Genomic DNA, 16,015 nt, shown 5'->3' with positions numbered 1-16,015 from the left:
GTGACCAGTTGAAATGCTCTGCACTTCTTTTCCTGGAGTACCACAGTATCTACTTTCTAGATATAAGATTGCAAAAAGTCTTTTAGTAATGCTAACACAGTGCCTTTAGTCAATTAGTGTAGTTTTGGATGATTATTTAGCTTTTTTAGGTATGTATTCTTTCAGCTAGAACTCCCGTCCCAAAATGTATTTCTTATGGAATGCATACCAAACAGTAAGGGAACACCATACCAAATTCCTGTGGTGCTGGTTGTGCATCCCTAATCCACCTGTCCTCATTTACATGCAGTAGCTAAACATTTTGAGAGAAAAATGTTTTGCAGTAGGGGGAGTTCTAGCTGCTTTGCCGCCATGTATCTGCAGGGTAGAGTTAAGGCAGATGTCCATTTATACCTGGGACAATTGTCTCTAGATCTGGTCTATATTTTTTATAGTTTTGAACCAGGCATGGAAATTCTTTTATTTAAGTAAATTATTAGCTTTGGCTTCTATTTCAAAACTTTACTGGAATTTAGGGTATTATTAGGTTTAAGGGAACTCGTACAATGACTCTCTTCTCGTGGTAATATACAATAGTAAATATTTCCTACAGTGACTGCCACCATAGCATATAGATATTTAGGTGCAACAGTGGCTGGACCTTCACCGATGCTCCATGTTTAGAGACTTACCGGTATATCATGGAACGTTGTTAAAAGCTTGACATATACTATTTTAATTTGATTTAGACTGTGAACTCGGGAATGCCCACATTTCTAGGATTGGCTACCAGGTGGACCTTTTCAAATACCTGTCAACGTCCTTATAACAACTATTACTTATTTAAGGATATGTCCATGTTTGAATTAATATCAATAATAAATATCCTTGTTCAGGGAAATAATGTATTTTCTCTTTAGAGGTTGTTGCCCTCTTGGTTTTGGTCTATTGTCCCGGCAATCTGATTTGAAGACGTCATCTTGATGCCCTTTTACTAGCTGTGATAAACAGTCCATACACTATTCTACACCATTGTGAATCTATTTCTCTGACACCTCTACATACTATTCTCATTTCCTGTTGTTTGCTTTCTAGTTTGAAGACAAAAAGGGAGAACAAATGCTGGATGCTGAGTCAAATGGTTATTTATGTGGTATGTTCTAGGCCAACAAGGATATCTGATAATCTCAATTCTTACAGAAGGCTTGGACTATCAAATAAAAAGACAATATAAAACATGTTGACAAGTTCACTTTAAATTGCCCAGGCATTGTGGCTACAATTCCTTGCCCTGTATCCTTTCCAGTACTGAGCTATAGGATTTGGCAGGAATATTGATGGAAAATGATGTATTCAACCATAGACAGTACAATGATGTACCCAACACTTGATTCTGCTGGTTCACTCCTGGCAGCTATACTGGCTCCTGGCTGTCACTTATGTGTCTTTTAATACCTTTCCCAAGAGAACAGGGTATTCCAATAGTTTTGGACACAGTCACAATGACTTCTGTGTAGTTGAGTGGTATAACAAGGCACTGGAAAGTTTTATTGCCTACTGCTGACAGAGACTGTTTGTTGCATGGCACTGGACACTTCACAAAGGGTTTTTGGGAAGAAACATTCTCAGACTGATCATAATGTACTATCTAATCTATTTATCTATCTATCTATCTATCTATCCAACTAACTGTATAAGTTGCAGATACTATAACCAATAAAATTCCTGTTTACTTTTGATTGACTTTACTACATGTGTTGAATCGGAAGCTTATTTTGTGCTGTTAGTCTGCTGATACTTGATATGCTCCATGAGAAAACTAATCCCGTAATGTTCCAGATTACTTTCATGATTACAGTAGTGGAATGTTCCATTGCCTTTTTTTTACACTTTTATGGATTATAAATGCAAACACATAAAATCAGGAAACAAGTAGGTAGAATATGAGAACTCAAAATATCTCATTTTTGGCTTAAGCACACTTGCCTATCAGTTTTGCCTCAAACATTTTTAAGATGTGGTGGACCAGGTTGAGTAATGTCAACCCATTTATACCAGTGGTGTCTATACTATTTTCTATATATTAGGGGCTCAGGCACTGGATGTCTTTTTATGTTGGATTCATATGGAATCTGAAAGACAAAAATCATGTAATTATGTTATATTTTGGAGGTACTCTTACTAAGATACATTGGCACAGATTTGCTAAATGTAAAGATGGCGTACGCTTAGCCAGGCTGCCTAGACCTTCACCAGATTTATCACTCGGGCTGGATGATAGATCTGGTGCAGGGATAGACACTTTCTCTGACTCTGTACCAACTATTGGTTGGCTTACTTTGAGACAGATTTTTATGATAGCATTGTGGTACAATTTTGTCTCAAAATGGTGTATCTTAGGCCCCACCCCTTTCCCACAAAACTGTCCCTTTTCCAATAGGCCATACCCCCTTGATGAGCTGCTGGAAAAAATGGTAGTAGCCATAGATGTTCTAAATTGTGCCATTTTGCGCCACTTTTTAGACAGATTTTTGGCACAGACACATAAGTAAGTCTGGTTCATTGATTCGTGAAGCCAATTTTTACATAATATAGTGCCATTAATATGCACCATGTGACGGCATCCGGAGTGTCACAGTACCAAGTGTGAAAAGTTGAAAGTGTGGAAATGAAGTCTGTTAGGCTAAGTTCACATATGCTTTGTGAACTTCAGCAGCCTCTTCTGGCAGAGGAACAGACCGTCGGAGTTCACCATATCTGGCAGCACCGAATCCTCATCGACTGCAATAGGATCCAATAGGAATCCGGAAGCTTTCCAGCATAAATACCAACTAAAGGATTTTTTGTCCAGCTGAAAGCTTGCATATATGCCAGAAAGCGGCTTGATCCCATTGTAATCAATAGGGATCCAGCAGTATGTGGTCCTATCCTGTTATATCGGATACAATGAACTCCCAAAGTCTTTACTCTGTTCCTCTGCTGCAACAGGATGCTGGAGTTCACAACTCATATATGAACTTAGTCTTAGGATATGTTTCTGTGCAATGTACAGCACAGAACTGTTGTATTGTTGATACTTCAACCTATAAAAAATTGACCAATGGCCTTCAACATAATTATGTCTGTATTACATGTGATACTCTGGTGTTATATTATGTCATATTCTTTACTGGACCTCAAAATAGATTATTGTCCAAAAATACTTTTTTACAGATTTATATCCACTGCTTTATTTAGTACCATGGTATTCTGCCAAAAAGAGAGAATGTACTAGCCATAGATTAGACATACTTTAACTTTGAACAACACCCCTAAGATTAACAATCCCATATGCGTATAACCATGTGGCTACTATGTGGTTCATGGAAGGAAAGCCTCAACTCAGGTCGTCCCTATCCTCCTACGTCATATGTGCTTACTCTGTACATGCCTCTCAAATGGAGGAGTTTACTGGCTTAGGGTACTTTCACACTAGCGTTTTTCTTTTCCGGCGCTGAGTTCCGTCCTAGGGGCTCAAATCCGGAAAAGAACTGATCAGTTTTATCCTAATGCATTCTGAATGGAGAGTCAGTCCTTCAGGATGCATCAGGATGTCTTCTGTTCAGTCTTTTTGACTGATCAGGCTTTTCAGAAAAACGTAGCATGCAGTATTTTTACCTCCGGCCAAAAAGCCTGAACACTTTGACTGAACGCCTGATCAGGCTTTTTTCCCATTGACTTGCATTAACGCCGGATCCGGCCCCGTGTGTTCAGTCAAAACGGATCCGGCTTTTGCATGTTAAACCCGAAAAATGTGAAAAAAAAGTTAAAGTCCATAAATGGCGGATCCGTTTTTTCCAATGCATTTTTCCATTGTGATCGAAAGCCTGATCAGGATTCAAATGTAATCCGTTTTCACACGTTTTTCCGGATCCGGCGGGCAGTTCCAGTGTCGGAATTGAACGCCGGATTAAAACAACGCTAGTGTGAAAGTAGCCTTAAGAGTCATGATGCTCTTCTTTCCTCTCAGAGATGGCAAATACATGCAGATCCCTTCTGTACCCCACCTCCATATTAAAACTATAAAATGTATCTTAGATCATTTGGAATAGATCAGCCATACAGTAATAAAGCTGTTGACTGTATTATGATGGATCTATGCCATTATCAGATCCTTCAGTATCAAGGGAGACAAGAAAGGCAGTTGTTTTCACCGGTTTTGAGCCAACAGAGGTGGCACGTGGCACTTTAGGAGTTGGACAGATTGGTTTTTGTCTGTCATTGTATGTACCGGAAAAGTACATTTAGAACATTGCTTTTGTAATAAAGGGTGTGGACAATACCTCTGGGAAAGTGAAGTTGAGCGGAGTAGCTAGAAGACCTTGTAAATCCTATGATCCTATATTAGTGCTTTTCATTATTCTTTACTTTACAATCAAACTCTTTGCCAACATTATCTTCAAGGATTAGCACTATATAATTAGCTGGTTTCCTGTCTTCATTTTAACTCAAAGTTATAACATGTTAACAGTGATTTATGGGCCTTGATAAGTCATAAACTACCTGCATGTAGAAGTCTGTTCCTGTCATTATCTATTTCCTTCTTCTTTATGTGTTCATTGAGTTACAGAATTATAAACTGTAAGCTTTGGAGATCTCAGTGGTGTAATAAAATATGCCCTTCTGGCCATTCGCTCCTCTTTGATAGGTACACGTGAATATAAATTATGCCGGTACAGTCTGTTAAATAGGCAGCCAATTACATCTTCCTCTTAATAATTAAAGTCTTACTGTTCACATTTATATTTTACAATATTGGTTTAGGCTTTTTTTACATTTAGGTGTGTATTAGTACTTTTTTTTTTAGCTAATTTTAACAATCAGCTATTTTTTACAATGCTGTGTAGCCTTTTATGTTGCCTTTAATATAAGTTTCAGTCCACAACTCTAAATTCCTACCAAGTTAGGATTAAAGATGGGGTAGTACATTAGACACTTGGCTAAGGATCTGTTCACTTTTGTGCTGGTTTTCAGTCCGGCTTCAGTTACTTTTTGAGGGGTAGAATAGCATAGCATGCTGTATTAGTCTGTATTCACATCTGTGGATGATCTACTGTCCACTGGACATGAATGGTGTCCATTGTGCAACAGATCTGGCAGTGCATTGTAGTTTTCATTATAAATGGAAACAACAATGGAGATCTAAACAGATCCGTATTGCATCCAATAAAAAAAAAAATATGAAGGGTTTCTTCAGGATTCCATAAAAAAATCGGGACAAAATAGTGCAGCAAGTAACACTATTTGATCCAGTAAAATGCCTAGAGGAAACCCGATGGGTCCCATTATAGTCAATGGAGTCCTTCCAGAACCATTAGTTTTGGAAACAATACTGATCATGACTGAAACATGACTGATCCATTATAAACAGTGATCAAACAGATCATCATGGGTCATAACGGGTCGGTCATAGCTAACATGAATCCTGTAGAAACCGAAAGCATGATGCCAGTGTGAACAGAGCCTAACTTCATTTCAACAGTGAGACCCAATTTTCAGAGGTATTAGTACTTTATTGAATTGTTTTATATTTTAATCCCATCTCTTTAGAAAAAAATCTCTAAATTATGGAAAGATACATTTTTTCAGATGTTAATAACTTATTCTGCCTGCAAAATATTTATTGCTGCAGGCTGTATACTTACTGCATGGGAAGTCTGTAAAATTAAAGGTTGAACCAGTGGCTTCTTGTTTTTAGTCAGCCACATGCATCAAAATTATCCACAGAGGATATTATTTATATAGCTTAAAGGGGTTGTCCGGGTTCAGAGCTGAACCCAGAAATACCCTTTTTTTCACCCAGGCAGCCTCCCTTAAGCTAGCATCGGAGCATCTCATGCTCCGATGCGGTCCCTTGCCCTGAGCTAGATTGCGCAGGGCACGGGCTCTTTTGTTTTCAACAACACACTGCCGGGCGAAAACTTCCGCCCGGCAGTGTGTTCGGTGACATCACCGGCTCTGACGGGCGGGCTTTAGCGCTGCCCTAGCCGTTTTACTTGCTAGGGCAGCGCTAAATCCTGCCCAACAGTGCTGGTGATGTCACCGGGGTTCCTGGCAGCCCCATGGAGAGCCCAGTATGTCACCGGATCTCCAAAAAATGCCTTTGCCCTGCGCGATTTAGCGCTGGGCAAAGGAGAGCATTGGAGCATTAACTTCTCTGGTGCTTATGTCAGGGGAGCTCCAGGGGTGAAAATGAAGAGATGTCCGGGTTCAGCTCTAAACCCGGACAACCCTTTTAAATGAAGGGATTTTGTCATGAGACTCCATACTTCTACATTTACTGAGGTTTTTAGTCAAGCAGCGGGTGGGTGCATCACAAGCCCCCTGAGGGTACCTGATTTTAAAACTTCCCTTCGGTTCCAGATAAAAAATTCACATTAACTGGGAAACAAACAGTACACTTACCTGGTGCCCTCCTTTTCATTTCTTTAGCTGCAGATATGTCTCTTCCCGGGCTGCTCTTCTGCTACTCAAGATGGCCGCACAGCTTTTCTGACTGCCTTTTCTGTACTGTCCATTTGGTAGCCTAAGACACTTCCTGCTGCCCTTGGATTGGCCATCCCTGTTCAGGTGAACAGTGATGACCCATCCAAGAGCAGGGCTGAACTAGGAATTGTCTTGAGCTACCAATGCACAGCCTGAGAAATGGTGTTGCTATCTTGTGGAGCCAGAAAATTAGTGGATCTACAACTGAAAAGATGAAAAGGATGTCACTAGGTAAGTCATCTGGAGAGAGTACCTACTTAAGCAGGAACTCCAAAGTTGCTGTATTGTAAGGGTATTTTTAAGTACTGATTGGTTCTGGCCCCATTTTATTATGCCTGTTTTACATTACTTTTAATATTTGTATTATTCATTATATGATTTGTCTGTATTATCTTATAGTTAGTAAATATATTTATTCACTTAGCCTGCGTAAACGTATTAATTATCAAATCTTTTGAATTCATGTTACGTTACAGTTAATATCTAGATTTACAAAGAGGCAACACCTCTCTGTGCATTGAAGCTCTCATTTTCATAAAGAATACATGTTTTTTTCTCAGGAACACCAGAGTTGATTTTCACAAGACAGGTATCACTTTAATCAGCAGAAGCAACCCTACCAGGCAGTTTGGCTGGTTTAATGGGGTTGATTCTGCTCTTTAAGTACTTCACTTGTGACAGATTTCACATGTGTCATGTCACATAACTACATTTATACATACATTTTATTTGCAAAAACTAGTTTTGTTAGTAGTACCTCTGGTAAACTTTATTTTCTCAGCAGAATCCCCAGAATAATTATGTTCGCTTAACAAGGTGCAAGAAGCAGGGCGTTATAAATAGTGAAGCCTGCCTGGCTTCACGGACAATTAGGCATGCTAATGATACAGACAGATGTCTCTAGGCTCAGACTCAGGCTCGCAAATGTGCAGTTCTTGGTGTTAAAGGGATGTCTGCAAGTTGTTGATACCATTAACAAGGACAAATTATCGGTAGGAAATATCATCCAGATGAGAAATGCAGCGGGAAGTATAAAGATATGCAAATTGGCAGATACAGGGGTCCATATATCCGGTATATACAGTAGTTGTAAGTAAAAGTAAGTTGGATGAGTTGGATGAAATGTAAAACTCATTGTACATGACTATAATATTCACACAGGTATAAAACTAGTAATGACTGCTGGTTTTCTACATTTGTCAGATAAGGGTGTCTAGGACATCTTGTGTCCCCAGAAATCCCACTTTTGAGACCTTTCATATGGTTACAAACATAAATAAATGTTGGGTATAATAAGGAGTATGACCCTTCTCAATGATTTTGCATTCTTGTCCATTACATGTCCCCTCAGTTTCAAATAGTGTTGAGGGGCTCATGGTAGATTCATATCAACTGCTTCATTAAACTTGTGTTCTCTTTTTCTACAGACCAGGAAGCTGACTAAAGCAGAGCGCCAGAGGTTTAGTGAAGAAGTGGAGATGCTGAAAGGTCTACAACATCCAAACATTGTCCGTTTTTATGACTCTTGGAAGTCCATTGTGAAGGGGCAGATATGTATAGTCCTAGTTACCGAGCTGATGACTTCAGGGACACTGAAGACGTAAGGACATACTTGATCTTGATTACTTTTTATTCCTTTTAGCTCTTCTATTTACAATGTCAAAACTGCATTCCATGTAGCATCTCTGGGTACTGGTGACCTATCCTGAGGAAAGGCTATCAATGTGCTGTCTGACCGTTAGGGTCAGCAGCTAGCTGGAACCACATAGCGTGTGGAACCATACCAGTGCAGCTGTGTTTGGGTCTTAAGCTGAGCCTTGTTTGCCTCATAATTATACATTGACAGCCTCTCCTAAGGACTCTTTTCTTGTTGCGTGAAAAAAATTATTTCTGATTTTTATAAATCCTCCCTATAGAAAAGCTTAAACAACTTCTCCAATATAAATCTGGAATATTTTTTTTTTTAATATGATCTGGGATTTTTGCTGAAATTATCTCAAAATTGTTATTGTAGCTACTTGAAGAGATTCAAGGAGATGAAACTAAAGGTTTTACAAAGATGGAGCCGTCAAATTCTGAAAGGCCTGCACTTTCTCCACACCCGAAGTCCTCCTATCATTCATCGTGACCTTAAATGTGACAACATCTTCATCACGGGGCCCACAGGCTTTGTGAAAATTGGAGATCTGGGCCTTGCCACCTTAAAGAGTGCCTCTTTTGCAAAGAGTGTTATAGGTAAAATAACAAAAAGCTAATGACGAAGAAAAACCAAATAAGGAAACCAGAAATGAGAACAGGAAGTGCAGCCATTTTGTTTGTTACTTGTCAAATAGTTTTTTTCAGAAAATGACAGCTGTCATCTTTTTAGGTTGTATTGAGACAGCTATATGTTTTATAGGCCGTGACTTGTCCATAAACCACAGCCACTAAATCATGAGCTGATAGCTCCAAGTGTTAATGAAGGAAATCTCAGACTGCATTATAGCATAGGCAGTTCTGATCAGAGACTAGGACACAATGGGCAGAGCTGGTCCAACACTGGACCTAGTGCTGAACAGCTGATCCTAAGGGTGTGGGGTGGCGGACACCCACTGATCAGACATTGATGGCCTGTCCTGAGGATAGGCCATCAATATAAAAGGATTGGAAAACTTCTTGAATTACTTTTAATGTATATTTCCAGGCTGTCTCAGATTATGCAGCTCACTGTGGAAACAATTCATAGCCCAGACAAGCCCAGATTGCCAGTCTTGGCTTGCCATGTGTCATGTCAACAAGGCATCATGTCAACCACTTAAATTTACAAGCAACAGGAACTTAGCATCATCAAAAATGATTATTCGCTATATATAAAAGTTTCCCGTGGTGCAGTGAGATGAATGTGCCATCATATTTACTGTCTGCAGGTACACCCGAATTTATGGCCCCTGAGATGTATGAAGAGAAGTATGATGAAGCAGTTGATGTCTATGCCTTTGGGATGTGTATGCTGGAGATGGCCACCTCTGAATATCCCTATTCTGAATGTCAGAATGCCGCTCAGATATACCGCAAGGTGACCTCGGTGAGTAGTCATGACCAGATATAACTAGTTTTATGCATAGCTGCTCTAAAATAGGGTAAGCCATGAGAAATATTTAGAGGCCAAATTACAGTTTATCATAGACTATGAATAGTTCAGAGGATGGGATAAACCATGCTTCCATAAAATACATGTTGGGCAAAGTAGAGTGTGTTATTATAAAGAAGACATCCATATAATATTCATGAATAGCACAACCCAATGTTTGGATCAATGACTGTGCCGTTCATGGCATTAACCTCCATTTTACCTATGTATAGTTTCAGTGTAGTGGGGTAATGAACCACATCTATTACATTGTATTTAGTCACATGCCATCATACTCATGTGCAGAACACTTCATACGGGTGTAAAGAACATATAAAAGTATTTCATGACCTTAAAGGGGAATTAAAGGCAATATCAGATTGGTGGGGGTCCGACTCCCTGCACCCCTGCCGATCAGCTGTTTGAAGAGGCTCAACGGAGCACTGCAGCCTCTTCCTAGGCCAGTGATGTGAACTTCATCAGTCATGTGGCCTAGGTACAGTTCAGTCCCATTCAACTGAATGGGGCAGAGCTGCAATACCAAGCACAGCCAGTATCCAATGGACAGCGCTGTGGTTGGTAAGCAAGGAGGCTTCAACGCTCACCATGGACAGCTAATCGGCAGTGGCCCCCTGTATTGGATCCCAGTTGATCTGATATTGATATCCTATCCTTAATCATGGAAAATCCCTTTAAACCAACATGTTCACATATATATTTGTATACAGTGCCATACAGTGCTGATAAAACAGAAATCGCCCATAAAATATCAGCTATAGTCCCTGTACAACTGTGTCGCCTGCACTGCTACTACTCTCAGAATTGTGCTGCCCTCATAATTTGGCTTTAGCTAATTGTGACAGTCCTGAGCATCGGACCACCTTTTATTAGCTAAAGATGCACCCTTTGGGGATACGACAAGGAGGGTCTTTTGAATACAGCACCTTTTTTTGGGAACCTGTCACATTGAACATGATGTCTGAGCTGGAGTCCTCAGGAGGCGCTGAGCAGACTGATATATAGCTTTATGGGATAATAATATGCAATACTGTAACTTGTAGCTTACTGATTTAAATCCCTGTTCTTTCTATACTTAGGAGTCCAGTGGGCGGTCTGACTCAGGGCAACCTTTCCTATATGACTGCATGTACAGAGTAAACAGTCATTAAAGAAAAGCCTTTAATCATTATACTGAATATTTTCCCACAAACCTATGTATCGATCTTCTCAGATCCTTCTACTGTAGGCTTCTGGGAAATATTCAATGTGACAGGTTCCCTTTAAACCGACTGTACTTACTTTATCTCTACCGTGATGTCCTGAAATTGCATGTACTGTAAATTGCACCTTTAGGTATTAACGAAGAATAATTTTTTTAGAAATTTGATATTTGAATTCTTTAGTGGGTTGCCTGCAGTTATTGCTAGCTTAAATGTCAACACCTGGAAAGATCATCAACGTTACTATGCAATCTCACTAACGTAAGAGCGTACTGTAACTGTACAAGCCTGGCGGAGACCTGACATGATTGCACAATAGCCCATGACAGCATCTAGATTGCAAGCGATAGCAGAGAAAAATATATGGTTGTAGGCAAAAATATTATCAGTGTCAATATAATTAATACTCAGGCCTCGTGCACACAGCAGAGCTGCGTACATGGGGACACATGGAAACCCTCTGGCTCGATATTATATGAACCGCCACATGGTGTCATTATTATGGCGATAATAGGCCATGCAATGGAGCATGGATTCATACAAAACTACCTCTATATGAAATTGGAGGTACACAGAGGTACAGGTGAGCCCTGTAGACTTCTATAGGTTCTGTATTATGGCTTTATTCAAATGTCTTCTGAGGAGCTACGTATAATACACTGGTGCACGGGAGCCCTAGATCTGGCGCTTCATTCACACAATATGCAGATATTCTTCTATCTGTTCATTGGTTCATATTTACTTGTGACAACTACTTTTTTTGAACCAGAAATATACTCACTTTATCTTTTTTTAAAGGGAACCTAGGGAACCTATCACCGGGATTTTGTGTGTAGAGCTGAGGACATGGGTTGCTAGATGGCCTCTAGCACATCCGCAATACCCAGTCCCCATATCTTTGTGTACTTTTATTGTGTATAAAAACCGATTTAATACATATGCAAATTACCCTGAGATGAGTCAGAGCTTGAAAATATGATTCTTCTCTGGTCACACAAGTAAGATATGACTCTTTTATGTTAATTTGCATATGTATCAAATCATTTTTTATACACAATAAAAGCACACAGAGCTATGGGGACTGGGTATTGCGGATGTGCTGGTGGCCATCTAGCAACCCATGTCCTCAGCTCTATACACAAAATCCTGGTGACAGGTTCCCTTTAAGTCAGTTTTGATTGAGTCTGTTTTGCCATAATTAGCGTTACATTTATGAAAGTTCACACATTATATGATATCTTTGGCACATCTTTAGGAACAATAGTCATATACTGTATTATACTTAATACAAATGAAAGACAGTAGCAACCCGATCCTCCTTCCCCAATTCTGAAGTGAAACATTTTCTGAAATATGAAGTTCATCCTTGGGCACAATAAGAGTGAAATTTAGAATGAGAAATATTTATTCTAAAATAGCCATTAAAAGGCGTTGTCCGGTCGATTCCATTAAAAAAAAAAAGGCCCAGAACAATGTAAACTAATAAAATGTCACACCTTACCAATAAGCCAATGCTTCCGTTCCAGCTCTTCCCAAGTCCCCCACAGATTTATACTTCCTGCTTCCTCACAACACACAGGAAATGACTTCACAGCCAATCTTTAGCCACAGCAGTGACCCGCCTGGCCAGCTGCTGGTTGTGCTGTCATTTTCTGGGTGTTGAGAGGAACCAAGAAGTAGAGACTGGAAGGAGCACTGGGGAAGAGCACATCTGAACTGGAGAATTGGAAGATTGGTAAGGTGAGTATTGCTGATTTATTATTTATTATATAAATGTATTGGCCGAACCACCCCTGTTCTGGAATTTTAATATTGAATGCCTATCCTCAGAACAGGTCACCAATGTCTGATTGGTGGCAGTCCGGCACCCTGTACCCCCAGCAGTCTACTGATTCCCAGAATTCTGTCCACTGTACAATGGACAGAGCTGCCGACTGCCAGCACAGAGCTATTCTGAGGATAGGCCAACAATACTACAATCCTGGAAAACCTGTACACACATGACGCAAGGGGAGCAGTTCACAACTGCGGTCTGCTATTGACAGATGTTGTTATCTGCACATGGGGGAGATGCAAAGACGGTCTGGAGCGATCCAGAAGGAAACTGGCGTCGGAGACCAGGTCAGTATTGTCAGTATCGCGTTCCTGGCATTGTGGGGGGTTGTTAAGAGTTGGATAACCCCTTTAAGTTTAAGATTTTTTGATGATATACTGGAGCTCTTAACTCTGTGACTGGAGTTGTCTAATATTGACTAGGCCTGCTGATAATCTATATAATCTGTGCATGTTTTCAAGTATTTTCTATATAACCAGTGGAGTACCAGCAATGGGGGCAGACCAAGCAGTTGCTATAGGGCGTGTGAGGTTGGGGAGCCCGGCCAGGCTGAATTGTCCTGTCCCCTCACTTTCTCATCTTGCAAGCCGGTCTACACAGCAGCAGGAAGGAGGTTTTGTATGCTAATGCCCACCGCTCGTACTGGTTCCCTGCCTGTACGCCAGATACGGCTGGCCAATAAGCAGTGAGATGCCCTGATGCTGTCTCTGCTTATTAGCCAGCTAATAGTCTTGGTGGATTGTACTAAATAATAGGACAATAAGAGCTTTTACATATATATGTACATCCAAGAAAAGAAGACCACAGTATCGCAGGGGTAAGTAAAAAATATCAAAAGCTTTATTCAAAAAGGCACATCCATTACATGAAGTAATGTTTCGACAGCAAAAAATACCTTTGACTGCTTGACAAAGGCGTTTTTTATGCTGAAATGTTGCATCATGTGATGGATGTACCTTTTTGAATAAAGCTGTTTAATATGTTTGACTTACCCCTGCGATACTGTGGTCTTCTTTTCTTGGATGTTTAACCAAGCTGTTGTTCTGGTGGCCACGTGGACAACTGGAGAAGAAACTGACTGCTGATACTCAATATTTTATACAATATTTTAAACTGACTGCTGATACTCAATATTTTATATATTTTATAATATTTTTTTATTTTTGCCCCTTGATTTCTGTGTACGCCCCTGTATATAATATAAAGTCCATTGATTTAGAATCGAACAGAATAAAACTAGAATATGCATCACATCTTTTGTGTTACTGACTTCACAGTCATGATGTGACCATCATTTCCAGAAAGGCATGATTCTTCTGAAACCGTTAATGGAAAAAGTGAGTCGCAATGACTCGATAAGAATTTTAGATAAGAGAGAAAGAAAGGTTTGTTCCCTTCACGGTGTGCTGTGTTCTGGGACACCAGAATGGCTGCTTCATGTCAATCAGTATGAGATTGAAAAGTAAGAGATAACTAGTAAGATGGCCGCTGGCTGTGCCACAGGAATGGAGTCAATAAGTCAAGGTAGATGGGAAATAGAGATAGTACAGTCATAAAGTCAAATAAAGTAACCAAGTCACTCACATGGTTTAAGCCCAAAGAGCCAATTCTGAATTCTAGGAGCCTTTTTATGGTGACATAGCTGTATGGTTGCCTTCTTGTTTCCTGGAGGAGTTGTGTATTTTTAGCCATTTTCGGTTATAATACATTAGAATTATGCATATGAATCAGTTAGGACTAACCTAAAGTAAGTAAGGCATAATAATATTATAATCATAAAGGCATTATCACAGGGCATCCCTTTCTAAAGACACAAGCCAGCCATAAACATAAGATAACAATTGGAAGAACTCTTAGCTGAGCATGCATGTGTTGTGAATGGGAGACGGGAGAAAGCCTCAGGCAGGCAGTTTATCTCCACGAGAATAAAAGGATATGGCATGTTGAAATCCAACAAATCCAGACTCCCACCAATCTTATATGTTGGCAACATATAAGATTGGTGGGAGTCTGACACCTGGGATCAGAGGCGGACTGGCCATAGACCCTACAGGGAATTTTTCCAGTGGGCCGATGCCTATAGGGCCACCAGAGCCCTCCTTGCTGCTGCTGGCCAGGTACATACTACTAGGGCACCATAGGGGTCATTACTAGTATTTTTCCCGTCTACTTGTGTTGCCCCGTCTTCTGTCAATTTGGACCCACCCACAACATTGGAGCCTTTTTAAGTTTTTTTTCCAGGGCCACTTATATTTCTCAGTCCGCCTCTACCTGGAAACCCCACCGATCAGCTGTTTAAGGAGGCCACAGTGCCACAACCTCCTCTCAGGCTACCAAGCACAGCACTGTCCATTGGATATCGGATGTGCCTAGTATTGCGGCAAAGCCCCATTCAGTTCAATGGCACTGAGCTGCACATAGGTCACATGACTGATGAACAAAATCAAAAACAATAGGGGCTGTTCCTTTGTGAAATACCTTAGGGTACCCAGATAAGGGCTCAAGGTGAAAATACCTTACCGAATAATGTTGTGCAAATCCAGGCACAGCACTAGGAATTGGTGTGGTCTCTCCTGTAGAGAGGATAGGTCAGGCCACTGCCACTGAAACGCGTAGCTAGCCTTTTATTTAGAGTTTTATATATGTTTTTAATAAATACATTTTATAGATAGCAGAGCAGCGCGCTTTTGTTTTTCTTTTTCTGTTCCTTGTTGAGCAAATATGTTCCTATAGCCTCATGCACACGTCCGTGGAACACGGACCGTGTGATACTGGCCATGATTTATTCTGAGTGCAGGAGCGCACAGCGTCAGATCATACCAGTGTATCACTGTACTGCGGCAGCAGCAGGAAGCGCACGGCGTCATAGCAACCAATAACATTGTGCGCTCCTGCACTCAGAAGAAATCCAGGCCGGTATCACACGGTCCGTGTTCCACAGACGTGCGCATGAGGCTTGTGACTGATGAACAAGACATCACTGGCCTAGGAAAAGGCTGCAGCTCTTTTCAAGTAGCTGATCCCCGGGACTCCCGCAGATCTGATATTGATAACCTATCCTGAGAATCGGTCAATATCGAAATTCCAGAAAACCCCTTTAATAAGCAAAAACAAGATAACAGACTCCCTTTAAAGGGCTTTTCCAGTTATAATGTTTTTAAAGCAAGTGTCCACAGCCTGCCTGCTGAGACAGAAGATTCATACTTACCTTCCCCATGTCACTTCCATCCTCTGCGCTGCCTCCATCTTCCAGTCCCCCCACTTTTTTTCCAGTGGTGCATGCGCATGATCACATGCACTGCTGCAGCCAATGACTGGCTTCAGCAGCACATCACTACTGAAACCAGT

At 40.6% G+C, this 16,015-nt stretch overlaps 1 protein-coding gene across 2 annotated transcripts in view; it reads left to right on the top strand.

Annotated features, from left to right (window-relative positions):
* The window catches only part of WNK4 (WNK lysine deficient protein kinase 4), a 142,189-nt gene that overhangs the window by 77,029 nt on the left and 49,145 nt on the right, over positions 1-16,015 (top strand). For both annotated transcript variants that reach the window (XM_044296855.1, XM_044296854.1), the window contains exons 2-4: positions 7,932-8,104; positions 8,519-8,739; positions 9,411-9,568. In XM_044296855.1, coding sequence (XP_044152790.1) covers positions 7,932-8,104; positions 8,519-8,739; positions 9,411-9,568 — 552 coding nt within the window. The remainder of the gene's footprint in view (positions 1-7,931; positions 8,105-8,518; positions 8,740-9,410; positions 9,569-16,015) is intronic.

Source organism: Bufo gargarizans, chromosome 6 (genome assembly GCF_014858855.1).
Source record: "Bufo gargarizans isolate SCDJY-AF-19 chromosome 6, ASM1485885v1, whole genome shotgun sequence".
Lineage (NCBI taxonomy): Eukaryota > Metazoa > Chordata > Amphibia > Anura > Bufonidae > Bufo > Bufo gargarizans.
Note: the sequence above shows the minus strand (reverse complement) of the source record. Positions and strands in the feature narration are given on the sequence as shown.